Source organism: Chaetodon trifascialis, chromosome 12 (assembly GCF_039877785.1).
Source record: "Chaetodon trifascialis isolate fChaTrf1 chromosome 12, fChaTrf1.hap1, whole genome shotgun sequence".
Taxonomy (NCBI): domain Eukaryota; kingdom Metazoa; phylum Chordata; class Actinopteri; order Chaetodontiformes; family Chaetodontidae; genus Chaetodon; species Chaetodon trifascialis.
The window spans coordinates 807,965-835,241 of record NC_092067.1 but is presented as its reverse complement, the minus strand read 5'-3'; the positions used below and the strand labels follow the sequence as shown (position 1 = coordinate 835,241).

Here is a 27,277-nt window from a genome sequence, read left to right as displayed (position 1 = left end):
CAGAGACGAAATCTGCCGGCTCCCGAACCGAACCCCCTCCGGCCCCAGGCTGCGCCTAGATATTCTGTCCGTAAAAATGATGAACAGAACCGGTGACAAAGGGCAGTCCTGCCGGAGTCCAACATGCACCGGAAATAGGTCGGACTTACTGTCGGCAATGCGGACCAAGCTCCTGCTCCGGTTGCACAGGGACTGTACAGCCCTCAACAGAGGGCCTCCAACCCCATACTCCCGGAGTACCTCCCACAGAATGACACGAGGGACACGGTTGAATGCCTTCTCCAAGTCCACAAAGCACATGTGGACTGGTTTGGCAAACTCCCATGAACCCTCAAGCACCCTGTGGAGGGTATAGAGCTGGTCCAGTGTTCCACGGCCAGGACAAAAACTGCATTGTTCCTCCTGAATCCGAGGTTCAACTATCGGCTGGATTCTCCCCTCCAGTACCCTGGAATAGACTTTCCCAGGGAGGCTGAGGAGTGTGATCCCCCGATAGTTGGACACACCCTCCGGTCCCCCTTTTTAAAAAGAGGGACCACCACCCCAGTCTGCCAGTCAAGAGGCAGGCGTGTCCACCAAGAAAGTCCTACAATATCCAGAGACTTGAGGTACTCAGGGCGGATCTCATCCACCCCCAGTGCTTTGCCACCGAGGAGCTTGCAAACTACCTCAGTGACTTCAGCCCCGGTGATGGATGAATCGACCTCCAAGTCCCCAGTCTCTGCTTCCTCTACAGAAGATATGACAGTGGGATTGAGGAGATCCTTCTACCGCCCAAAAATATCCCCAGTCGAGGTCAACAGCTCCCCATCTCCACTGCAAATTGTGTTGACAGAAAGCTGCTTCCCCTTCCTGAGGCCCATGAGCCAACCAGGCCCGATAGGACTCCTTCTTCAGCTTGACAGCATCCCTTACTTCCAGTGTCCACCACCGGGTTCGGGGGTTGCCGCCACGACAGGCATCGCCGACTTTACGGCCACAGCTTTGGACGGCTGCATCAACAATGGAAGTGGAGAACATGGTCCATTCGGACTCAATGTCTCCAACCTCCCTCGGAATCTGGTCGAAGCTCCCGGAGGTGGGAGTTGAAAATCTCCCTGACAGCGGGTTCTGCCAGACGTTCCCAACAGACCCTCATGGTACGTTTGGGTCTGCCAAGTCTGTCCCGCTTCCTCCCCTGCCAGTGAATCCAACTCACCACCAGGTGGTGATCAGTTGACAGCTCAGCCCCTCTCTTTACCCGACTGTCCAAGACATATTGTCGAAGGTCAGATGATATGTCTACAAAGTCGATGATTGACCTCCGGCCTAGGGTGTCCTGGTGCCATGTGCACTGATGGACACCCTTATGCTTGAACATGGTGTTCGTTATGGACAAACTGTGACTAGCACAGAAATCCAATAACAGAACAACACTCGGGTTCAGATCGGGGAGGCCGTTAATTTGTGACCAGCCACGAGAAAATCAGCAACAAGTGTCTTGGGGAGCATTTTGAGTTATTTACAGATTCTGAAAGTGTAGTTTCTAAGCTTTCCATCTACGGTCTAACATATGAAAATCTAAAAATATTTTATATGCGGTCATTTGAATGTAGGCACTAGAAATCCAGCCTGAAAGATTCTCACCTAGGGGAGCCAGGTAACACAGTGCTGCTCATTTACATAAGTCCAACTCCCTACTGGTCTAGCTATCAGTGACATCTGGTATCTGTTAGCCCACAGGACAGAAACTATTGTAGTAGTAGCCCCTGAATAAAAATTAAAAACAAGAACAGTAATAGACTTAGGAGTTAGAAGGAGCAAATGTAGATACTTTTTTCTAATATTAAATAAAATAAAGTAAATTCGGTCACTCTGTAGTGGGATGGATCAGTCTGTTGCTGAATGAGCTGAATGAGTCAAGTCAACTTTATTGTCAATGCTGCTATATGTACAGGACATTAGCAGAGGCTGGCACTTGATGATTATAAACTCCACGAGGGGTGAACAGTGTCTACAAATCACCACAGCGTCTAACCACAGCACCAAGCATCCCTGATATAAACACAGACCCCGCCGCCACGGGTCTGACCTCCTTCAATGAGGGCTCTATGTGGTCGGTAGCATGTTAGCCAGTCCAGCTGGATGGCGGTATGCTGTTATTGACCCAGATAGCAAAAATTATTTGGCCCGGATCTGGCCCAGACCCTCCATAAGTTCTGGGCTGGATCCACATAACGGACTCGGACCGATGTCCTTTAGCACAACGGGCCAATACCGGTTTGGATCCATTTTTTCATCTGGGCCGCAGCTGGGCCGGCTCCTCACCGGACTTGGGCCAGTGTCTTTTGGCACAACTGGGCCAGTACTGGTGCAGATCCATTTTTTCATCTGGGCCATAGCTGGGCCAGCTCCAAAACAGACTCGGACCAGTTTCTTCCGGTGATACTGGTGCGGATCCGTTTTTTTTCATTTGGGCCGCAGCTGTGCCTGCTCCTTGGGCCACTGTCTTTTGGCATACCAGGCCAGTACTGGTGCAGATCGTTTTTTCATCTGGGCCGCAACTGGGCCAGCTCCCAAACAGACTTGGGCCGGTTTCTTCTGCGGATCCGTTTTTTCATCTGGGCTGCAGCTGGGCCAGCTTTCAAGTGTATTTGGGCTGGTGTCCATATCCCCAGCTCATTTTGTGGGTATTTCTACTTTACTGTAATTAACCTTTTTAGTGAAAGTGAAAATACCATAACTCTGTGGCTAGCAGGTTACTGTCATGTTACATTAAAATAATATTGCACATTTTATCACTTATTCCTTCTGAGAATGATGCAAGAATACATAGAACGCCAAACATTTTTTTGAGAAAAAAATTCCTGTTGATTTTACAAAAAAAACCCTAAACATCTTATCACACCTGTAGAGGTTACGGGTGTTCTTTTGAGACCATGCAGGCACATTCCTATGAGGATGCATTTACTAAAAGGACCTTGAGGAGGCATATGAAACAGACTGATGAAATAGAAAAGGCTTTGTAACAGCATCAGAACAACATATGAACATATGACATCATTCAAAGGAGCAAGTTGAATTCCCTGCCTTTGGCAACCTACACAAGACATTATGTATGTAATTCTGGATGGTACATGCTCCTTTGTAAATTAAGATAGTGATGAATCATCTTGTTTAGGCAGGACTGATAGAGCTGGACTCTGAATTTTGCTATTCTGGGTTTCCCTTATGCCCAGGCCCTCTGAATGTTTGAATAATCAGAACCAAATACATGAAAGCTGCCAAAATGTTGACTGTTCACCTGTATCTGAGGTAAATTATCTACAGTATTCAGCCTGGAAGGAAAAGTGAGAGACTTTCTACTGGTTATCATGAAGTCATGCATGCTTTATCAGTCCGATTATGGCAGTAAATAAATAACTCAGAATTGTTTGTTTGGAATAACCATTTAATTTTTTTTCCACAATAAAGTTCTTTTTGGTATAACCATTTAATTTTTTTCCCCACAGTAAAGTTCTTTTATCAGACTAAAACTAGCCTTTCTGTTGTTCTTTTAACAACATTTTAAAAAACAAAGCAAAATAACTAACTAAAAAAGAGCAACAACAACATCAATTTAATTCCCAGGAGGTACCTGCATACAAAAGAACAAGAGAAAATTTGTCAGTAATGCCAAAGTAGAGAAAGTAATGCAAAAAATAAACAACAACAAAATCTATCCTTTTGTCCATTAAGTAATTTGTCAGTATTAGGCTACCAAATCAATAGGGATGCAAAAAAATAGGGTTTCTGCAGGTATAAAATTTTTTTAAGTTAAATGTAAGACATATTTTAAACCTTGTGATTTCATTTTCATATTTCCATATTCATCTTTTAAACCATGGGAGTCTCTTAATATCAGGCATGGACAAATTACTCCAGAAAAGTTCAAACATTTTAAGAGCTTTAGCACAAGTAACGTTAATTATGAAATAGTTATATCACATTATGTGACTTACCTTTAAGAAGAAATGTGGAAATCCTTTTCCCCTCTCCTTCAGTCAAAGACGTTTGCTTTTGCTTCTGTTAAGGCAGTGTTTCTCAATTCCGGTCCTCGGGCCCCCCTGCCCTGCATGTTTTAGATGTTTCCTGCTTCAACACACCTGATTCAAATGAGTGGCTCGTTATCAAGCCACTGCAGAGCTTGATGACGAGCCGATCGGGCCCGAGGACCGGAATTGAGAAACACTGCGTTAAGGGAAAAAACAGAGAGACAAAAATCGCGCAGTCGTCCCTCTGGTTCCATGCCGTATCCGGCTGGATTCCGCTGACAGACTGCCACCCACCACAATTCACGCTTCCGGAAACCTGAGCCCGGAACGGTGTCGTGTCACGGCAATAACACGGATGAGACTATGGGGAGTCACCTGCTATCTGGGGAGCCATGTTTCCATAAAGACAAAAACACAGCACTCTCTCACGGTCTGCTGGGTCGATCTCAGAAGGTGTATATAGTCCAGTTTGTTGTCCAAGGAGTGTACATTGGTGTAGCTGGCTTCTGTGGATTCACCGCTATCCTAGCCCGGATACCCCGCGCTTTCCCCGCTTCCGCCTCCTCTCACACCGCCTGCAGTGCACTTCCTCTGTGGGTACGCTGCAGTAGTGGGGGTCGGTGTCAAAATGGGCTGCCGGAGTAGGCCGAGGTTGAGTTACTCCTTAGCTTGTGCCGAGTTTGATTTGCAGATTGCTGTGTTGCCAATGTCAAAAAGAGCCCCACGGCTGTATGTGCGCATTGGGACAAACAAGCGTGACGAAAACATAAAGTCACTCGAACACACCGACGAAGACAAACATTTAGACACCACATTATTGGGACAGAGAGGAGCTGCTGCGTCCACATGCGCCGCCATCACTACTACTACTCTTCATCATATTCTTCATAGTCTTCATCTTCAGCTAAGGTCAACTGTAGATTAGGGATGTTCTCCAGTGCAATGCAGTCGCTCTCGTCGATTTCTTCAGTTTCATCTTCTAGTTCGGGTTCAGAATCAGTAGTGAGATCGTTGTCGGCATAACCAAATGCTGCATAAGTAGCCATGTGGTTCCCTTTTAACGTGCAGCTGATTGGCCAAAAAAAGAACAGAAGCACGTGAATAGCCAAAGAAAGCCAGCATGCTAATTTACTATTGAATCACCACACCCCCAACTAGGACCGAGAATTTCCTCTAAAACAGCCCAAATTCAAATACGAAGTTTATGGTTTTAGGCCCCCCATACTGTTATTTCAAACATGGAGTAGCTTCTTCATGATTTCAACTTACATATTCTTATTCTCTCTCTCTTATTCATATTTTTTTTTAAAATTCGATTTTTCTTTGATTACACAACTTGCGCCGGGCCAACTTGTTTCTGGTTTTCTCATGGCGGGTCACATTTGTGTAAGTCTGTTCTTGGAGGGCTTCATGGCATATTAAAGAGGCAAGGGGAGCAGTAGAGGAGGATGGGTTGAACTTTACTTTTGTAAAGTAGCAGCAAAAAGTGGGGGGCAATGAAAAGTGCTTTAAGTTTGGGGATGTCTTTGTTGGCAGTGTTTATGAATGTTAATTTTGTGTTCCTCAAAGTTTAGTTTATTGTCTAGGGTGGTGCTGAGATACTTGTGGCTCTCTACCATTTCAACAACTTCACTTTTGATGCTGATGGGGGTGTGGGTGGAGTTAGAGACTGACCTGTGTGTGCTAGAGGAGTTGAAGATCAGTTCCTTTGTTTTGGAGACATTTAACTCTAAGTGATTGTCCGTGCACCACTGTGTGAGATGGGAGATGGAGTCATAGTAGCTTGCAACCAAGTTGTTATTGTTGAGTAGTGCGAGTACTGCAGTGTTGTCCAAGTATTTGAGGTATGTGATGATGGGCTGACACAGTCATTGGTGTAGAGCAGTGATTCTCAGCTGGTGGGTTGAGGACCTGTTTTCAGTTCACCGGGGCAAAAAACAAAATGTTAAGAAAAATATCCTGTGCTTTTATTCCGGCGTGGCTTGGGACATGGCTTGTCATTAAGGGGTGATGGTGGGTCCCAAAGCCAGACCAGTTGTAGACTGGTGTAGAGGGTAAACAGGAAAGGGCTCAGGACACAACCTTGTGGGGCTCCAGTGTTGGTGATCGAGGACAAGGATGTTGTACAGTCCACTCTAATGGATTGTGGTCTGCCACTGAGGAAGCTGTGTACCCAGTGAAGGGGGCATTCAGGTGATGGAGTTTCCTGATCATCTGGTTGCACTGGATGGTATTGAAAGCTGAGCTGAAGTCAACAAGGAGGAGTCTGGCAAAGTTACCAGGTGATTCAAAGTGTTGTAGGACTCCCACAAGAGGGAGTGATGTGAAATTGTTCATCTGTGAAATCTGCTTGTTCAGTTGCCAGAGGAAAGGCTGACCAAAAAGATCTTTATTCAATTAATAGTTTAAACTATATAAAGTCAGAAAATAGTGAAAATGTCCATCACAGTTTTCTCAGAGCCCAAGGTGATGTCTTTGTCTCTCTTTTTGTGTAACCAATAATCCAAACCCCCAAAATATTAATTGGAGAAGCTTGGACCAAAGAATGGCTAAATGACTTCAAAAGATTAATCAATTATTTTAATTTTTCATTACTTTTCTGTTGATTGACAAATCAATTGTTTCAGCTCTACACCAGGTCTGTTGTTGTTTTTTGCAGCCGTCAGATGAAGACAGTTTGAGTCTCAATGTACCAATGAGTCACATCACTGAGGAGGAGGCAATCAGTAAGGACAACTCAAGTGAACACATCAGTGCTCTCACAGGTACTCACATGCATGCACACACACACACGCACACACACACACACACACACACACACACACACACACACACACACACACACAGCTGATGATGGACAGGATGTGGTTGTTATTCAAAAGAAAACTGTGTGTAGATAAAGAGTCTACAGGTAAGATGTGTCTTGACAGTATAATATACTACACAAGTACAGTGGACAGTGTGTCTGTGTATTGTGTGTGAAAGCATCTGTATTACATTATTTTTTTAAGTTCAATTCAGTTTTCACTGAAATAGAAAAGACGAAAATGCAAAACAAGAGAATGTTTTGCATTTTTGTTAGATGAATGACTCAAATAGTGAACTAATCATCAAAAATGTTTGTTGATTATTTTCTGTCAGCAAACAAGTATCGCCTGTAATCAATATTAATGATTAACAATCAGTCTTATTAAATGCACCTCTCCTCACAGTGGGCCTCATTAATTGTTTGTACTGAACTGTAACAGGTTGGTTTAGGACCCAGTTGCAGTTCCACCCGAACATGGAAGTTGCTTTCACTGACTTTGACCTTGGGAGAGACACAGACAGATAAGCTGTAGTACTGAACAATTTATCGTTTGGAACTATTGTCTCTCGCACCAAGATCAATGTTCCATTCAGAACTACTGAGAATTTCTTGAAATGTTTGGTGAACCAAAGATTTAACAGTCACTGACAGGCAGAGATCCAGGAAGTGCAGGACAAAACTCTGAGTCAGATACAGAAAGCAGAGGTGTTTATCAGAGAGCAGAAGATCAGGTGAAGTCAAAGGTAGGCAGGTCCAGTAACGAAAGATCAGTCCGAATGTGGGGAGTCTTGCATAGTGCGAAGAAACAATCTGGCACTGAGTGAGTGAAGGAGAGCAGCTTCAGTACTGGACTGATTGGGAATGAACCTCAGGTGTGTGATTGGGTGAGTGGGCAGGTAGGCTGACAAGGGGAGTGAGTGAGAGTGACACTGAACAATAAACTGAGTGTCTGTTTATGGAGCATATGAGTTGTTAAGAGCATTTTAGATATTTGTTTGCTAAAACAAGAAAATCAACAAAAAATAGGCTCTGTATATCAAATTAAGTAATATCAAGCCAAGAAAATAGATTTGAATAACTCTGCTATAGCCCGTTATCTTTCTCCATCAGTGAGATGTTTTAGTGTGTACGGTGTAGTGACATTATTTTACATGTATAATAGATTCATGCACGTGAAAGAACGTGCTTCATCCTCCAGACTGTGGTCAGGGAGCACAGGAGGGACTTCTTTACTACTCTAGGGCCAGGTTAATGCTAAATTTGGGGTTAACCCATCACTGCACTTAACTGGTAAACTCAGGAACCCTGCTTGTGTCTTGAGGAGCTAGAGTATTTTCTGACAAATTGTAGTTTATGTTGTTCCATTCACAGACCACTACTAATCTAACTGTGTCCTTTCTCATCTGCACCCACCTCCAGCTGCATTTCTTTAGCAGTTGAGTTGTTTTGTCCATCTGAGTCAGACTTCACAAGTGTAGTTAATTACATTGTTTAAAGCCACCCGGCAGAATAATGTCGACTCTGATTATGAAGTGAATCCACATAGCAAAGTCTGACTGGTTGTGTGTTTAGATCTATTGGGTTAGATTATTTGGACTTTGAAGGGGTTAGCAGCAGCCTGGATGAAGGAATTTATTTATTGAACATACCAATATGACTGAAATTTAGTTGGTTAGAGAGTCATAATGGTGATTTGGGTAACTGTCTGATTAATTTCCCAGCCCTATCATCTGATAGTTTCAGAACTGATAAGATTTATAAAGTTATTAGACTGATGTCTTCATCAGGAATGATTGTGTAATTACAAATGTTTATGTAGCCTTGTTTCTCCTTAACCTGTCTGCAGTGAGTCTGCAAGCATGAGCACATGGTTAAAAAACAAACAAGCAAACAAATAAACAAACAACAAATTTCATTTCTACAACACCTAACTGTAAGTGACAGCATTCAGCATTTTAAAACATAGAATGCGTTAGTCTAGATTATGGTGTAAGATCGTTGTCAAAAAGACGTGTCCATAATTAAAGTTTCCTATTTGTAAAGCTAACAATTTGTGTGTCATAAAAGTAGTTTTACACAAAATTCTACTGTCATATACGTGAGTCTGTGAAATTGGGTTCGGGTTACGATTGTTTTTTATATGAGTATGAGTCTAAAAGCTGTGAGTGCAAATCTTGAGAATATGACTCATTTTTCTACGACTGCGAAGTCTTCACTGTGAATATGAGTTCAAGTTTACGGGTACGACTCCAAAAGTGCTGAAATGACGTCACTGAGGTCACAGTCAAGTTGCAGGAGAAAGTAATCGATTGATCGATTCCTCAAACTGCGCATGCGCATGCATCAGACGCAAACATGCAACGTCGCCAGCCTGGGAGAGACTTCACTGGCAAAGCTCTCAGGTCTCGCCCAATGGGTGACCTGAGAGCATTTCAACTCATTCACATGCTCACACACCATATCTTGTATTTCTCACACAGAGAAATTACCAGGATAACGCCCACCATTTTTAAAACAGTGGAACAGGTAGAGGAATTGGTGATGTGTTGATCATGAACAAAACGGCTCGTAGAGCCACTCTTTGAAGTGAACGATCAGAGCAGTCTCCTGCCTGGGAGCTGGAGCGGGAGTCGCTTTGTTTTGTTTTACGCACTGAACAGGATGGGGAAGGGTGGGGGTTACAGACAACAGCGCACGCACACACACACACTTGCACTAAGAAATGCTGAATTGAATAAATATTTTTATTTGTACCAATTTATGTGTCATTTATCAGATCAGACCCCTGTCCCCACCCCAACCCTCACTGCCGCTGCCAAATCTCACTCTGAACTCAGTTCAAAACTTGAGAGCCCTGCACAGGTAACGTCAATAATAACGTGCATAGCCATCATTTATTTCATAAAATCAAACCATTTTATGCAATATGCATTTCTTGAATTCACATACAAGATAAAGATATTTAAATGCCGATGAAGCTAGTTTAGTGCTATTGTTACTGGGATTAGAAGTGGGCCAGTGCTAATTAGTTAGCATTAAACAGCATAATGAAACATATAACGTTACCCCCCCAAAAATATAATTTTCGACCAGAGCATTAACAATCAAGCCGGATTTGGAATGAGTTAACGTGAACCAGTAACTTATTGTCTCAAATTTATAATTTCACTCGTAAACCGTGCAATAAGCAGGATGATTCATCATGTCCGGGTTTATTTCTCCATATCAACCTTCTCACTCTTCCCGTGTTAACTTTACACAAAGTTACTTGTTAATTCATCCCAAATCTGGCTTGATTGTTAATGCTCTGGTCGAAAATTATGAATGATAGCACCCAGTAACGATAGCACTAAGCTAGCTTCATCGGCATGTAAATATCTTTAGCTTGCAAGCTAAAGCAATAAGTATATGAGAAGAAGAATACACGTATATTGTATAAAGTGGTTCGATTTTATGAAATCAATAATAGCTATGCACGTTATTACTGACATAACCAGTGAAGTCTCTCTGGGGCTGGCGACGCTGCCCTGCATGTTTGTGTCTGGGGCATGCGCATGCGCAGTTGGAGGAATCGCCAATTGATTACTTTCCCCTGCAACTTGACTGTGACCTCAGTGACGTCATTTCAGCACTTTTCGAGTCGTACCCGTAAACTTGAATTCACAGTGTTGTCTTCACAGTGAAGACTTCGTAGTCATAGAAAAATGAGTTGTATTCTCAAGACTTTGCACTCACAGCTTTTAGACTCATAATCATATAAAAACAATCGTAACCTGAACCCAATTTCACAGACTCACGTATATGACAGCAGAATTTTGTGTAAAACAACTTTTATGACACACAAATTGTTAGCTTTACAAATACGAAACTTTAATTATGGACACGTTTTTTTGACAGCGATCTTACACCATAGAGATAAATTAGATTGAGGGTGCTATGAAAACAACAAATGCATAAAAAACAGTACATAATTGCGTGGATCAAGATAGGAAATGATTATGAGAAGTGTGACAAAATCATTGAGGAGATGTAATGGTAAAATAAAAGATCAGTAAACTACAAATGTCCTTTGGATAAACTATCCAATATTAAACTCATAATGAAAGTTAATAAAATGGGGTTAGTATGTGTTCACCCTCCACTGCATCCCAAATGATAAAATCAACAGGGCTAATGCAAAATATGAATAGCAACATTACACTCATTGTTCTATTGTTCTTGTGTTAGCTGAATTTCCAACAATGAGAATGCCATCATTTTATGTGGGTGCATATATATATATATATATATATATATATATATATATATATATATAGAAATTTTCGTGGGGTAATAAAGCCATAACTTTGCTCCCCTGAAATGAATAATGGGGACGCATTTGCTCCACTTGCTCTATTGCTTAGTTGACTTTGTGAGTATCTGGGCTCTTGAACACTATTAGAGAACACCAGCAGCTCCCCAGACACACAGTTTAAATAGACTTCAGTCAGCCTCAATCAGGGTCAGAGCTGATGGACTGTCACATTAAATGAGCTTAGATGAGTGATAAAAGGACCTCTGGGTTATTTTTTCTTACAATCTCTCAACATTATAGGCAGGTCAACTTTTCACATAAGTTGATAAATTTAAAGTTGTAGCTTAAATATGAGACTTTCCCCAGTTTTCTCAGTTGTTTATGGAAGCCCCCTGAATGATTTCTATGTGGACGGTTCTCTTGGGAAAGTCCAAAGGATGTGATGTTTAAGTGCACTTCAGAGTGCCTTGCCTCTCTTCAGCGCAGTAGCGTTCAGTCTCATGTATGTCATGCCACTGTTATAGCAGGTGCCCAGCGTTCATGACTGCAGAGTGCACGCACAGACACAAGCAACAGGATTCTGACTGCAATTCATTTAAGTAAACTAAAATTACTTACTGAATAATCTTCTTTTTCATCACTGACAGGTGTAAAGTTAAACAATGCTCAATTTCACACCTATAAAATGTGTTGCTTTGGATTGTGGGATTCTTATCAGAAAGCAGGATACATGCTATGGATACTGCTTTTTTCTTCCATTCAAATTCCATTTTGTTGGCACTATATAGTGGATAAATTTACAGATAAGATAAATAAAATGGTGGGCAGTAAATCTAGTGCACTATGTAGGAAAGACTGTTTTCAGACAGTGCCGAAGACTCCAACACATCAGCTCAAGACATTCACAGTGCACATTTCCTCCATTCTAGCAGACCCAAACTCCAACTCAGTCCGTCTGATTGAGGAGAGTCCTATGGAGGCCAAGAGGGACCAGTTCATCTACAGAGATTCTGCTCTCAGCACTAATTTCATCAACTACATCAAGGCAAGACCACATGTTCTAGTGCTGCTTCTGAGTGGTTCAGTCAGTTTCTTATTAAATATTAATGTAGTAAAGTGTTTATTCAATGAATAATGAGTGGTCTAGTAAAATTGTTATGTTAATTAGACTCGTTGTCATTTTGAGCAAATTAAAGTCTGCAATTTGTTTGAGTAAAGGAGTCCACCACCAAAATTGTCACTTTATGTCAGGAAGAGTTTAAAAGTCATCGTCAGTTGATTTGTCATTAATGACACAACAGTGAGAGAGACTGTCCTGTTAACTGTTACATCACAGTGAGTCTGTGAGTCACTGTGGAGTCTTGGCTCAATACAAAGAGCTGAAGAGCTTGATGATGTAGATTCATTCACTATAGCAAGATACTGAAATTATGTACCTTTATGCTTCATACCTAAATGCTTGAGACTGTTTATTAACCCATCACATATGACTATGCTCCTAGATCTCAGCAATTATCTCATTCAGATATGGCAATTACGACACAAGTTTTAATGTTTTTTTTGTTTGTTTTGTTTTTTTGTAAAATTATGTTAATGAATTTAACTCAAATATAGATCATCCTTACAGGTCTCAGGCAAAATATGGATTTGACCTGAGAGAGAAGTGATAACAAATAACAACAAGGAACAATTAGGTTGAAGGAACTGATTAATTCAATTCAATTCAATTCAATTTTATTTGTATAGCGCCAAATCACAACAGAAGTTGTCTCAGGACACTTTCCATATAGAGCTGGTACAGACCAAGCTCTTTTATCTACAAAGAAACCAACAAAAGAGAGAAAGAGTTTCTTATTGTCCTTATTGTTGAGTTTGTATACCAGGGTACAGTCATAACAGCTCTGACATTGTGTGACATTGTGTGTGCGTGTGTGTTTGTGTTTGTGTGCGTGCGTGCGCACATGTGCAGGGTCGGACAGCAGCAGACTTGGATGAGCCCCTCAGGATAGAGGAAGACTCACACTGGCCAATAGAACAAGTGTAAGATCTTCTATGGGTTAATTTTGTTATCTATCTAATATATATTTATGTGTGTGTGTGTGTGTGTGTGTGTGTGTGTGTGTGTGTGTGTGTGTGTGTGTGTGTATACACGTATATGTTAGTGCTGTCAATCGATTAAAATATTTATCTCATGAAAGTCATAGTTAACTCGCGATTAATCGCAAATTAATCGCACATTTTAATTTTTTTTATTTTATTTTAATACTCTTATCAACATGGAAAAGTGGATTGGCTTGCTTTGTGCAAATGCTTTTTTATTGAAAACAATGTGTAGTGTTATATTTCACACTAACATTCTCACTTTAAGCAGTCATTCACATATGAAGCAAAATCAAAGATGTGCGTGGGGCCTGCCTATTCATTTGTTTCCAGTTTCCAATCAGACCCTGTAGTTTTTCTAACATTCCCAGCAGTGGCCACAGCTTCGCGTGATAAAAAAAATGACACCATTAAAATTGATTAGCGTTAACGCGTTAATAACGTGATCTTTTTAACAGCACTAGTATATATATATATGCCCTGCGATCGACTGGCGACTGGTCCAGGGTGTACTCCGCCTCTCGCTCGTTGACAGCTGGGATAGGCTCCAGCCCCCCCGCAACCCCGAAAGGGATAGGCGGTATAGAAAATGGATGGATGGATATACAGTACAGGCCAAAAGTTTGGACGCACCTTCTCATTCAATGCGTTTTCTTTATTTTCATGACTATTTACATTGTAGATTCTCACTGAAGTCATCAAAACTATGAATGAACACATGTGGAGTTATGTACTTAACAAAAAAAGTGAAATAACTGAAAACATGTTTTATATTCTAGTTTCTTCAAAATAGCCACCCTTTGCTCTGATTACTGCTTTTCACACTCTTGGCATTCTCTCGATGAGCTTCAAGATGTAGTCACCTGAAATGGTTTTCACTTCACAGGTGTGCCTTATCAGGGTTAATTAGTGGAAATTCTTGCTTTATCAATGGGGTTGGGACCATCAGTTGTGTTGTGCAGAAGTCAGCTTAATACACAGCCGACAGCCCTATTGGACAACTGTTAAAATTCATATTATGGCAAGAACCAATCAGCTAACTAAAGAAAAACAAATGGCCATCATTACTTTAAGAAATGAAGGTCAGTCCGGAAAATTGCAAAAACTTTAAATGTGTCCCCAAGTGGAGTCGCAAAAACCATCAAGCACTACAACGAAACTGGCACACATGAGGACCGACCCAGGAAAGGAAGACCAAGAGTCACCTCTGCTTCTGAGGATAAGTTCATCCGAGTCACCAGCCTCAGAAATCGCAAGTTAACAGCAGCTCAGATCAGAGACCAGATGAATGCCACACAGAGTTCTAGCAGCAGACTCTTCTCTAGAACAACAGTTAAGAGGAGCAAATCAGGCCTTCATGGTCAAATAGCTGCTAGGAAACCACTGCTAAGGAGAGGCAACAAGCAGAAGAGATTTGTTTGGGCCAAGAAACACAACGAATGGACTGAAAAGGAAAAAAGGAATGGTCTGATGAGTCCATATTTGAGATCTTTGGTTCTAACCGCTGTGTGTTTGTGAGACACAGAAAATGGATGGATTCCACATGCCTGGTTCCCACTGTGAAGCATGGAGGAGGTGTGATGGTGTGGGGGTGTTTTGCTGGTGACACTGTTGGGGATTTATTCAAAATTGAAAGCACACTGAACCAGCATGGCTACCACAGCATCCTGCAGCAACATGCCATCCCACCCGGTTTGCGTTTAGTTGGACAATCATTTATTTTTCAACAGGACAGTGACCCCAAACACACCTCCAGGCTGTGTAAGGGCTTTTTGACCAAGAAGGAGAGTGATGGAGTGCTGCAGCAGATGACCTGGCCTCCACAGTCACCGGACCTGAACCCAATCGAGATGGTTTGGGGTGGCAGAGTGAAGCCAAAGGGGCCAACAAGTGCTAAACACCTCTGGGAACTCCTTCAAGACTGTTGGAAAACCATTTCAGGTGACTACCTCTTGAAGCTCATCGAGAGAATGCCAAGAGTGTGCAAGGCAGTAATCAGAGCAAAGGATGGCTATTTTGAAGAAACTAGAATATATAACATGTTTTCAGTTATTTCACCTTTTTTTGTTAAGTACATAACTCCACATATGTTCATTCATAGTTTTGATGGCTTCAGTGAGAATCTACAATGGAAATAGTCATGAAAATAAAGAAAATTGAATGAGAAGGTGTGTGCAAACTTTTGGCCTGTACTATATATATATATATATATATATATATATATATATATATATATATATATATATATATATATATATATATGTGTGTGTGTGTGTGTGTGTGTGTGTGTGTGTGTGTGTGTGTGTATATATGTATATATATGTGTGTGTGTGTGTGTGTGTGTGTGTGTGTGTAGGTGTGTGTGTGTGTGTGTGTGTGTGTGTGTGTGTGGGTTTTTTTTTTTTTTTTTTTTTTTTTTGAGGGGTTGAGGGCCATTTATTATTATAGTCTCGACTCAGACATAACAACCGAACAATAAATTTATATGGACAAATACCAAGAGAAAACCATAAAATTAAACTGATACTAACCTGTATCAGGGGTGAAAACTTGTCACCTTTTTTTCACAGTTTTTTGCTCAAAATAAGTTATCCACATGAATTGTGTACATGATATCTGATATATGAATAGATATCTTGTACATCGTCCAAGTCATCTGTGAGTAGGCACACACATTTTGTCTCACATCATGAATCTACTTCACCCTGTGCAATATTTTCTTCCTAGTGTGGTGAACACATGACCAGCCCCACTCTTCCTCTGATTGGCTTAACCTTAAATTCTAACCCTAACCAAGCTCACACCTCATGCCTAAACCTAACCAACCCAACCAAAGAAGACAAGTACTAGCCAATCAGAGGTAGGGTCGGGTGGGTCATGACTTCAACCATCAGCAGAGCAGAGAGGGGGACACAGTGAACCAGATGAAGATAAAGATAACGTTTTACTTGAGTTGACAGCAACTACACATAGTGCTGTAAGTGCAATAAAACCTTTGCAAGTTAAAAGCCAGTAAGAGTGCCCACTCAAGAAAGGTAAAGTGTAGAAAGAGATACTTTAATTTCCTTTGTCTGCACTCTCCCATCCACCTCCATTTTCTTTTACACAACCACAGTGCACTGGTTAGTCAGAGCTGACTAAACTGTAGGGCTGTCAACGAATATTCTAATTTTGAATATATGTTAGGATTATAAAAAATAAATTAAAAAAATCCATACATGCAATTGTGAAAAATAATATTCAATTGTGGAAATAAAAAAGCAGCAAATGAACAGTTTTAGCATATGTGCATTGGCAGTTCACACTCAGATGTTAATGTGTTTGTACTCATGTACAACCAATAAGTGAAACTTGTAGTCTGAGGTATTTGTTTGCATCCAGCTCAAACACAGTGTGGTGATTGCGGTTAGCCAAGGCAAAGTGCACTCCCAGATTAACTTGTGATGTGAGACCTGTATCTACTATTGATCATGTTTTGTATCGAAGTGTGCAGACATTTATCTCTCACCACAATATTCTCTCATGACAATATTCACTTGTCATAAACTGTGCCAGCTTCCACATCATATATAAAAAGGTCTAACTAAAAAAAAAATCAACATACATATCCTACATGCATGTCAGTTGGTGATATACTACTATAGCGTGAAGCTGAAATATCTTCCTCACCCTTGGAAAACCATCTTGCCAGCACTGCCAGGCTGCAGTCATGGTATAGGAATCCATAATGCTCTTTCCCACAGCTGACAGATAGGCATGTAACAATCTATAAGTAAAAGGGTGACCCGTGATCCACTGTTTTTGTAAAAGTCTAAAAAACAAACAGTGATGGTTTAAAAAAAGAACATTCTTGACTCTTCAACTCCTTCCCTGGGACCAGGTCCATTAGATTTTCTGAATACACTTTTAAGGCCTCCTTTCTTCTTCTTACCCATATTTCTCTGATTACTCCTCCTACAGACCTCAAACTCAGAGAATTCAGCAGGACGCTTCTGAATGGTTAGTCAAAAAATGTCTTTTTATTTTTTCAATGCGAGCTCCCCCTGTACAGCGGACAGTGTGAGATGCGCACAGTTCAGCTGTTCAATGCACAAAAGGCTGCTACAACTCACTGCTACACTTGATCAACAGCAGGTAACTGTAATAAAAAGAGAAGTGACATCAACTTTATCTTACATGTACAGCTACATACGGCGTTAAAAATAAATAAACTCCAACAGAAGAAACTCAATGCACAGACTGGTTGGCTTGGAGTGTAAATTGTGCTCTGATGTAGCAGTCTCTACCATACACTCTTTTTGCCCTGGGCTATTGTAGGAGTGGGGCGCAAGTGTGATGCAAGTGTGACGTCTTCAAGAGGCGACGTTGTTGTTTCGACTGAGTTTGCAGGTGAGAGAAAGAAAGAAATAATAAATGTGTTGGTCAGCTCCAAAGAGTATATGTTCCTGAGTTTTTGTCAGCAAAAAGAAAGAGTGAATTTAGAAGCCCTTTACACTTCGGAACGCTACATTGGTGGCAGCAGTAATTGGAGTGAGTCCTGGCTTTTGGAGCAGTTTGTTTTCCCTTTCAACAATTACTGAACTTTCAAGTCGGTCCCGCTAGCCAACTAGTTGCACTCATGTGGTTGTTTTGGAGCTGCATGTTTGGAGGATTGAAGTGCGATGTTATGGACTTGTGACATGAATGGGGATTTTTTCGAAGGTACTGCTACAGGGACTGGTGTCGTGAGTGGTGTGAGAGTTGAGCTCCTGCCACCGTTTCAAGGCAACGGCGAGAAATCGTTTGCTACAATTTGAAGCTGCAGTCCACTCCTGGACAAGGGGGACCAGAGCAGGAGTTATACTGCCGCTTTGGTGAATCTTCTCCCTACGAGGCTGGACGGCGCGGCTTTCCTGTTGTGGGACAGTCTATTACCGGATGTTCAGTGTGATTATGAGCAAGTGAAGGAAAGATTAAAGGAGGCCTTTGGACAAAAACAGTTCCTCCTGTACTTCCAGACATGCATCTCTGCACAGCCCCGTCAGCCGAACAAGAGTTTGGAGGTCTATGCAGCTGATATCTCCAGGCTCGTGGCTTAAGCTTTTCCTGACTATGACAGAGCTGCCAGGAATGGTGAGACTTTTAGACGTTTTCTTGCTGGGTTCAACCCTGCCCTCCAGGCCAAGTGCCACCAACATTGGGCGAAGGATGTGGAGGAGGCATTGACTATGGCAGGTCGTTGTGAACGGGCCAGGCAGGCTCTGAGGGCAAGCACACCTGGATTGCCCTACTCCGGCCCACACCCTGCTGTTGTGGCCGCTCTCAATCTGATGTCCCCAAGTGTTGTGGACTGTAATGCTAACGCCACAGAGAAGCTCGTTCATGCCATAGAACAACTCGCCTCAAGGATGGACAATTTACAAGCGGAGGTGAGGGATTTGAGAGCACGTACCCGTGGGACTGAGTGTGACGGTCGCAGCTCCCCTTTTCCTGGGGCTCGTCAGCAGAGCCCGGGGGAATGCAGAGAGCAGTGGCATTCCTGTCACTGCGATTATGGCAGGTTTGGATGCGGGTCCACCTCCAGGGTCTTCTGGATGGAAGATTGCGTGAAAGACCGGCCTCTGCAGCGCAGGCTTCAGGGAGGATACAGTGACAGGGAATGGTCTCCACATGAGCAGGGGACCTGAGACACCACTACTGGCTTATCACCGTGCCGACTTCACAGAGGAATGTCAGCCATGGTGGGGAGTGAGGTTTCTATCTCCCTCCCCACGATCACCATCTCCATCCCTGCAAGGCCAGGAGCAGGGAAACTTCCAGTAGCTGGCGTCGAGACCCGGATGCCAGTGTCGCCACCACAGGGTCAAAATGACAACTCTGCAGTAGCGACTCCAGACCCCACGGTGGACTCCTATTCAGTGGGTGAGTCCAAGTCTACAGCCTATGTTAAAGGACTGGTAGAGGGTGTTGATGTGACTGTGTTAATTGACCCTGGCTCTAATGTTTCTTTGATTTCTGAGGAGTTCAGAATGTCCATTCCAGCTTTATGTAAATGTGTTTTGAATACACAGTAAATGTATGCAGTGCAGTAAATGGACAGTTATTGGACACTTAAGGTACTGTGGCCCTTCCACTAAAATTGGGGGGGGGGGGGTCTTATAAACAAACTGTGCATGTTGTACAGTGGGCTACACAGGCTATCCTGCTGGGTTTTGATTTCATTCGGCAGACGCGTGCAATTATGGATGTGGGTCATGGGCTTCTCAGCAATGGAGACATTAACATTCCGCCTCTTGCAGGCTACAGACTTTATTCCAGAATGTTGTACTGATGCTACTGTTCCACCTTTCAATGAAATGATTGTCCCTGTTCAGGTCGAGCCCCCCATGTTGCTGGACCAACTATTGACTCTTACCTGGGCTAGAGCCTGAGGTGCGTGACAAGATGGGACTGGTGGTCGCAAGCACAGTAGTGCCAGGGAAGAATGGATGCACTGTGGTATGGCTACTCAACCCAACTGCCCAGGAGCTGAAACTGCGCCCTGGCTCTCACCTGGGGGTATTTCATCATGTTAAAGAATGTGACATACTCACCCCTGCAGAGGTTTTTGATTCTCAACAGGTGGATGCCCCCCTACCTGATTTAGCTGATTTAGTTTCCCCAGCTGACTTTCTTTAATGGACTGTTGTGCAGGGTTGTGTGGCTGTCTGATGTGGGGCGAACAACACAGGTTGTGGTACCAGCTGTCTTGGTCCCCGAGGTTCTCAGACACCTGCATGGTGCACCTTTGACAGCTCACCTTGCCTATGAATGGGTCTTGGCTCGGGCCAGAGGGGTATGTTATTGGCCCACTATGTACGGTGACGTTAAGGCTTGGTGTGATAAGTGTTATGCCTGTCAAAGGAGGAAGTCCCCGGTACCCTGACATCATGCCCCTATGACAACTTCACAGGCAGAGAGGCCTTCCCAATGTGTTGCAGCTAACATATTTGAGTTGCCAGTCACCTCTAAAGGTTTGTTTTGGTTGTTGAGGACTGTTTCACTAAGTTCGTTAACCTGTATGCCATCACCGACCAAAAAGCCATCACTGTTGCTGAGTGTCTCTTTCAGAACTACATTTTGGAACATGGTGTGATGGAAACACTGCACACAGATATGGGGAGACAGTTTGAATCAGATATGGTGAAACATTTGTGCAGGATGCTGGGTGTGAAGAAAACTCGATACAAGCCAAAGTCTGGTGGCATGGTAGAAAAGTTTAATAGAACACTTATCGACCAGTTGGCTAAAGCGCTCTTGTCATGTGAGGGGGAGTGGGACTCTTTAATTCAATTCAATTTTATTTTTATAGCGCCAAATCACAACAGAAGTTGTCTCAGGACACTTTCCATATAGAGCTGGTACAGACCAAGCTCTTTTATCTACAAAGAAACCAACAGTTCCCCCATGAGCAAGCACTTGGCGACAGTGGCAAGGAAAAACTTCCTTTTAACAGGCAGAAACCTCGAGCAGAACCAGACTCTGGGTGGGCGGCCATCTGCCTCGACTGGTTGGGTGAGAGAGGAAGAGCAAGAGAGGGAGAGTGAGTGAGACAGACAGACAGACAGACAGACAGACAGACAGACAGACAGACAGACAGACAGAAATGCAGTCAGAGAGAGAGAGAGAGAGAGAGAGAGACAGAGAGACAGACATGCAGGCAGGGCCAAGGCAGGAGACGCAGCTGCAATCCACAATCCAGATTCAGCCACTGTCCATGGGAACCTGCAAGACGACAAAGCACAGAGACTCCGGGGAAGGAGCTAAGTTAGTAACACGCCGTGGTAGGACATGAGAGTGTGCGGATGGAGAGGGACAGAAGGACAGAGGAGCTCGGTGTATCTTTGGATGTCCCCCGACAGTCTAATCCTATAGCAGCATAACTAGGGGCTGGTCCAGGACAAGCCTGAGCCAGCCCTAACTATAAGCTTCATCAAAAAGGAAAGTTTTAAGCCTACTCTTAAATGTAGAGACAGTGTCTGCCTCCCGGACAAAGACTGGAAGATGGTTCCACTGGAGAGGAGCTTGATAGCTAAATGCTCTGACTCCTGTTCTGCTTTTTGAGACTTTAGGAACCATAAGTAGACCTGCATTCTGGGAACGCAGTGTTCGAGTAGGGCAATAAGGTACTATGAGCTCTTTAAGATAAGAAGGTGCCTGGCCATTTATGGCTTTGTAAGTGAGGAGGAGAATTTTAAACTCTATTCTAAACTTTACAGGGAGCCAGTGCAAAGTGGCGAGTATTGGAGAAATATGATCTCGCTTCCTGGTTTTTGTCAGAACACGTGCTGCAGCGTTCTGGAGCAACTGGAGAATATTCAGCAACGAATTTGGGCAGCCTGATAGTAAGGAATTGCAATAATCCAGCCTGGAAGTTACGAATGCATGGACTAGTTTTTCTGCATCATTTTGAGACAAAATATGCCTGATTTTTGCGAAATTACGTAGGTGAAAAAAGGCAGTCCTTGAAATTTGTTTAACATGGGAGTGAAAGGACATGTCTTGGTCAAAGATGACTCCCAGATTCTTTACAGTGGTGCTGGAGGCCAGCGCAATGCCATCCATAGCTGCTATGTCATCAGAAAGTGACTTTCTAAGATGTTTAGGGCCTACTACTATAACTTCAGTTTTGTCCAAGTTTAGCATCAGAAAATTGCAGGTCATCCAGGTCTTTATGTCATGAAGACATGCTTGTAGTCTAGTTAACTTACTGGTTTCTTCCGGCTTCATTGATAAATATAGCTGGGTATCATCTGCATAGCAATGAAAATTTATTGAGTGCTTCCTGATAATCTTACCTAAAGGAAGCATATATAAGGTGAATAGAATTGGTCCAAGCACAGAACCCTGCGGAACTCCATAGCTGACTTTAGTGAGCACAGAGGAGTCATCATTAACGCGTACAAACTGAGAGCGATCTGACAGGTAGGATTTAAACCAGCTTAGCGCAGTTCCCTTAATGCCAATGAAGTGTTCCAGTGTCTGCAATAGGATGCCATGGTCAATGGTGTCAAATGCAGCACTAAGATCCAATAAGACTAGTACAGAGACAAATCCTTTATCAGATGCAATTAGAAGGTCATTTGTAACTTTAACCAGTGCTGTCTCTGTGCTATGATGCACTCTAAATCCTGACTGGAAATCCTCGAATAAACTATTATTGTTTAGAAAGTCGCACAGCTGATTGGCAACTGCTTTCTCAAGAGTTTTTGAGAGAAAGGGAAGGTTGGATATCGGTCTATAGTTGGCTAAAACCCCTGGATCAAGAGTAGGCTTTTTCAGTAGCGGTTTTATCACAGCTACTTTAAAGGACTGTGGTACGTAGCCTGTTGATAAAGAGAGATTGATCATGTCTAATACTGAAGAGTCAATTAGAGGTAATACTTCTTTAAACAGCTTAGTCGGGATAGGATCTAAAATACAGGTTGATGATTTTGATGATGAAATTATTGAAATTAGTTGGTGAAGGTCAACAGGAGTAAAACAGTCGACAGACTGAGTAACAGTTTCTACGGTTTCTGTGTTTGAAGACAAAACAGTACCTGTTAACGGCAGGAGTCAATGAATTCTGTCTCTAATAGTTAGAATTTTATCATTAAAGAAGCTCATGAAGTCATTACTGTTCAGAGCAATAGGAATACATGGTTCAATAGAATTATGGCTCTCTGTCAGCCTGGCTACAGTGCTGAAGAGAAACCTGGGATTGTTCTTATTTTCCTCTATTAGTGCAGAGTAATAGGCTGCCCTGGCACTGCGGAGGGCTTTCCTGTATATTTTAAGACTGTCTTGCCACGCGGACCGAAATTCTTCCAAATTGGTAGAACGCCATTTCCTTTCTATTTTCCGTGAAGTTTGCTTTAATTTGCGGGTTTGAGGAGTATACCATGGAGCTAACCTCCTCTGTTTAATTTTCTTCTTTTTTAGGGGAGCAACAGAGTCAAGTGTCATACGCAACGATCCCGTAGCACGATCAACCAGGTAGTCAATCTGGGAGGGACTAAGGTTAGCATAAGACTCCTCTGTTATATTGAGACATGGCATTGAATTAAATGCTGATGGGATCATATCCTTAAATTTAGCTACAGCACTATCAGACAGGAGTCTGGTATAAGAATTTTTGCCTACTGGCTGGTAGTCTGGTAATATGAATTCAAAAGTTATTAAATGATGGTCTAATAAAAGAGGATTCTGTGAGGAGACTATTAAGTCTTCGATTTCAATGCCATATGTCAGAACAAGGTCGAGGGTGTGGTTAAAACAGTGAGTCGGTTCATGTACATTCTGGCGGAAGCCAACTGAGTCTAATACTGAGATAAACGCAGTGCTAAGGCTGTCATTATCAACGTCGACATGTACATTAAAGTCACCTACAATAATTACTTTATCTGCTTCAAGGACTAAACTTGATAGAAACTCCGAGAACTCAGCTATAAATTCGGAGTAAGGACCAGGAGAGCGGTATACTACAACAAATAAAACTGGCTGCACTGTTTTCCATTTCTCATGAGAAAGAGTGAGAACAAGGCTTTCAAATGAGTTATAGTCGAGTTTAGGTTTAGGGTTGATCAAAAGGCTTGAGTCAAAAATGGCTGCAACTCCACCTCCTCTGCCGCTGCCTCGAGGAATGTGGGTATTAATATGGCTCGGAGGAGTAGCTTCATTTAGGCTCACATACTCTTCAGGACATAGCCAGGTTTCAGTCAGACAAAATAAATCAACAATATGGTCTGATATTAACTCATTTACTAGAACAGCTTTAGAGGACAGAGATCTGATGTTAAGGAGTCCACATTTAATTCTCCTATCTTGTTGTACTATTGCAGAGGTTGTTCTAATTTTAATTAGATTCTTATGTTTAACTCCTCTTCTCTGTACTTTTGGTTTACTTAGTTTACGTGGTCGGGGGGCAGACACAGTCTCTATGGAGTGTTGGGTGGGTAACTGCTCTAATGGAGGCACAGAGAAGCGTGTAGGACTGCAGCTCTGCCTCCTGGTCTCAACTCTGAGTTGTCAGGGGTTAGGTTCATAAATAAAATCGGTCAGATTTCTAGAGATGAGAGCTGCTCCCTTCAAAGTGGGATGGATGCCGTCTCTCCTAATCAGACCAGGTCTTCCCCAGAAAGTCTGCCAATTATCAATGAAGCCCACACCGTTTGCTGGACACCACCTCGACAGCCAGCGATTGAACGATGACATGCGGCTAAACATGTCATCACTGGTCAGATTTGGCAGGGGTCCAGAGAAAACTACGGAGTCCGACATCGTTTTAGCATATGTACACACCGATTCCACATTAATTTTAGTGACCTCCGATTGGCGTAACCGGGTGTCATTACCGCCGACGTGAATAACAATCTTACGGTATTTACGCTTATCCTTAGCCAGCAGTTTCAAATTTGATTCGACGTCGCCCGCTCTGGCCCCCGGCAGGCATTTGACTATGGTCGCTGGTGTCGCTAACTTCACATTTCTCAAAATGGAGCTGCCAATAATTAGAGTTGGTTTCTCAGCGGGTGTGTCGCCGAGTGGGGAGAACCTGTTAGAAACATGAAGCGGTTGGTGGTGACCTGTGGGCTTCAGCTTGGGACTATGCCTCCTTCGAACAGTCACCCAGCCTCCCTGGTTTCCCGGCTGCTCGGGAGCTGTCGAAGGACGGCTAGCCAGAGCAGCTTTACTGTTGCAAGTTGCTTTTGTGTACAATACCAGTGTACACTCCAGTACCGGGTTCACACTGTACCTCCTCACACACGGCAGGGAGGCCCGGACACCGGTGGATGTGGTGCTGGGGCCACTGGTGCAAGGCAGGCCTATGGATGGGTCTCTGGAGGACTTTACTAGTTCTCTTCTCAGGCGCTTGGACACTGCTTTTAGTCAGACAAAGGACAACAATATTGTGGCAAGTAGAAAGCAAAAGACTGTCTATGATACCAAGCTGAGGCATGAACCTTACGAGGTCGGGGACCTTGTGTGGTTGAATGACCCCACAGAGAGCTGCCGTAAACTGGCTCCCCACTGGAGGGGGGACCTTACTTGGTGCAATGGCAAATGGACAGGGATGATGAAGTGGGAGTCACTTATCAGATAAATAGCCCATTTGGGGAGGAGCCCCCTCTTCAGACCATCCACTATGATAGGCTGCGGCGCTATAATCTGCCTGGGCTTTTCTCTGGGAGGGCCCATCTGGAAGCCTCCTCTCCCTTTCCCCACCTATGGCTCTGCAAGGGCATGCTGCTACACCTGGTATACCTGTGGGCGTTTTCATCAATGGCAGTGACTGTGATATTGGTCCTGGTTCAGATGCTGGGGATTCCCCTGAACAGACATGGGCTCCACCAAGGTTCTCCCAGTTTGGTAGATCATCACGACCCCCTTGTGTTTGTGCTGTATGGCAAAACAAACGCTACAACAGCAAGAGTAAGCGCTAATCTACAAAAGAAACACACAGCTAATTATTTGTATAATCCTTTGTACATCCTTCCTCTGCAGATATTCCACGCAAAACTGGACGTGACCCCACCCTTGGAAAAAGTCTCCTGGCTAATCCTGCCTTGCACTGACCGAGGTTGGAGAAAGTCTCGAAGTGGTGAGCACACACCAACAAGTTTTTGCCAACTGTAGCTGGGATGTTGGATTCAAAAATGAATTCAGTCCACGCTGCTCTTCTGTCCTCTGCGGCTTGGAGTCAATGGAGTGATTTGTGCTCATCTCACAGCCAACAACAGAGCACTGTGTGTTGCGCCTCGACATGATGATTCCTAACACAGTGCTTTCAAAAACAAAATGGCGGATCTGTGAGAAGGTGGTGGTGTATCTGGTGGGTGGAGAGACATCATACTTATACCTCGATGGAAGGGAAGATGGGGAGGGGGCTGGTGGGTGGGAATATGCAAATGTGCGGGCTTATTAGGTAATTGTGCACTCCGAATTTGATCGGCTCATTTGGAAGATGTAGGCAGGGGGCTTCAGAAATGTGGCAGCACCAGAGACCCAAAATAGCACCCCAAATCCAAGAAAAAGTGACTTTTTCATACTATGGGACCTTTAAGGTTCACTTTGTAGAATTTAAGTCACAAATATCTGCATTATTTGAGTGTCTTGTGGTCCATCTTTCCTTTTGTGGACTTTGTCTTGACTTTTTTTTTATTGTCTTTGACATGAAATATGGAGTCTCCTTTTCAAGCAGCATGCTGCTGTCTTTCTCAGACAGAAAGGAGAGGAAATAGAAATATTAAAAAGGATAAGGAAATTAAGCAATCTTACTTTGTACCTTTTTTGCACTTCCAAAGGATACCTGGCCTCCCTCCCAAACATCAAATAGTATGGGCTGTATTTTATAGTGAGCGGCTTTTTGGTCCAAAAGCCAAAAATGTCGGATTGAAGGACAATCTTTTGGGGTGGTCAGCCTTCAGTTTGTACAGAGAACTCAAAATGCAGAATTTTAATATCGGCTTTAGACGGCAGAAGAGAAAGGCTGCTCTGTTAAGAACAGCAAACCAACACAGATTATTCTATGACAACTAGGATTCATTTAAGTTTTTAAACAAACATACCTCTATCATGCTGTTCAGGTTCCACAGTCCACAAAGCCATTGGTCTGTAGACAGTAGAGAGAGCAGAGGCTTCTTGTACTGCCCAACCTGTCACACAAGCCATAATTGACCTTTAAATGGTCAGTTGGACAAACTTGAAATAAGTCAGCACAGCAGTTGTCACATCATGTTTTGAGGACACATATGACATTGTTACTCTAAGTTGATGCAAAACTCTGAACCCTAGTCTGTGAGCAATCTTTTGGGTGCATCAAAGTTGTAAAAGAAATCAAAAATACAATTTGTCACCTTAGATTCCATTTTGCTCTCGAAATTATCAACCATCAACGTATGTACAGGTTCTCACCATCTGTGAGCACGAGTTTACCCACCAGGGCCATCCGAACAAGTTCCAGAGGCTCTGTTACCTGAGAGAAGAGCAAATGAGAAAAAAGAAAGACATGAGAATGACGAAATCACTGACACGTTTGAAAACTGACAGTGTTTGCCATTG

General features: G+C 43.0%; 1 protein-coding gene across 12 annotated transcripts in view; it reads left to right on the top strand.

Moving 5' to 3' along the window:
* The window catches only part of lrch1 (leucine-rich repeats and calponin homology (CH) domain containing 1), a 222,005-nt gene that overhangs the window by 113,330 nt on the left and 81,398 nt on the right, over positions 1–27,277 (top strand). For 11 of the 12 annotated variants that reach the window (XM_070975848.1, XM_070975847.1, XM_070975845.1 and 8 more), the window contains exons 8-10: positions 6,673–6,778; positions 12,046–12,161; positions 13,086–13,156. In XM_070975848.1, the coding sequence (XP_070831949.1) occupies positions 6,673–6,778; positions 12,046–12,161; positions 13,086–13,156 (293 nt within the window). The remainder of the gene's footprint in view (positions 1–6,672; positions 6,779–12,045; positions 12,162–13,085; positions 13,157–27,277) is intronic. The other variant, XM_070975839.1, reaches the window with a different exon arrangement.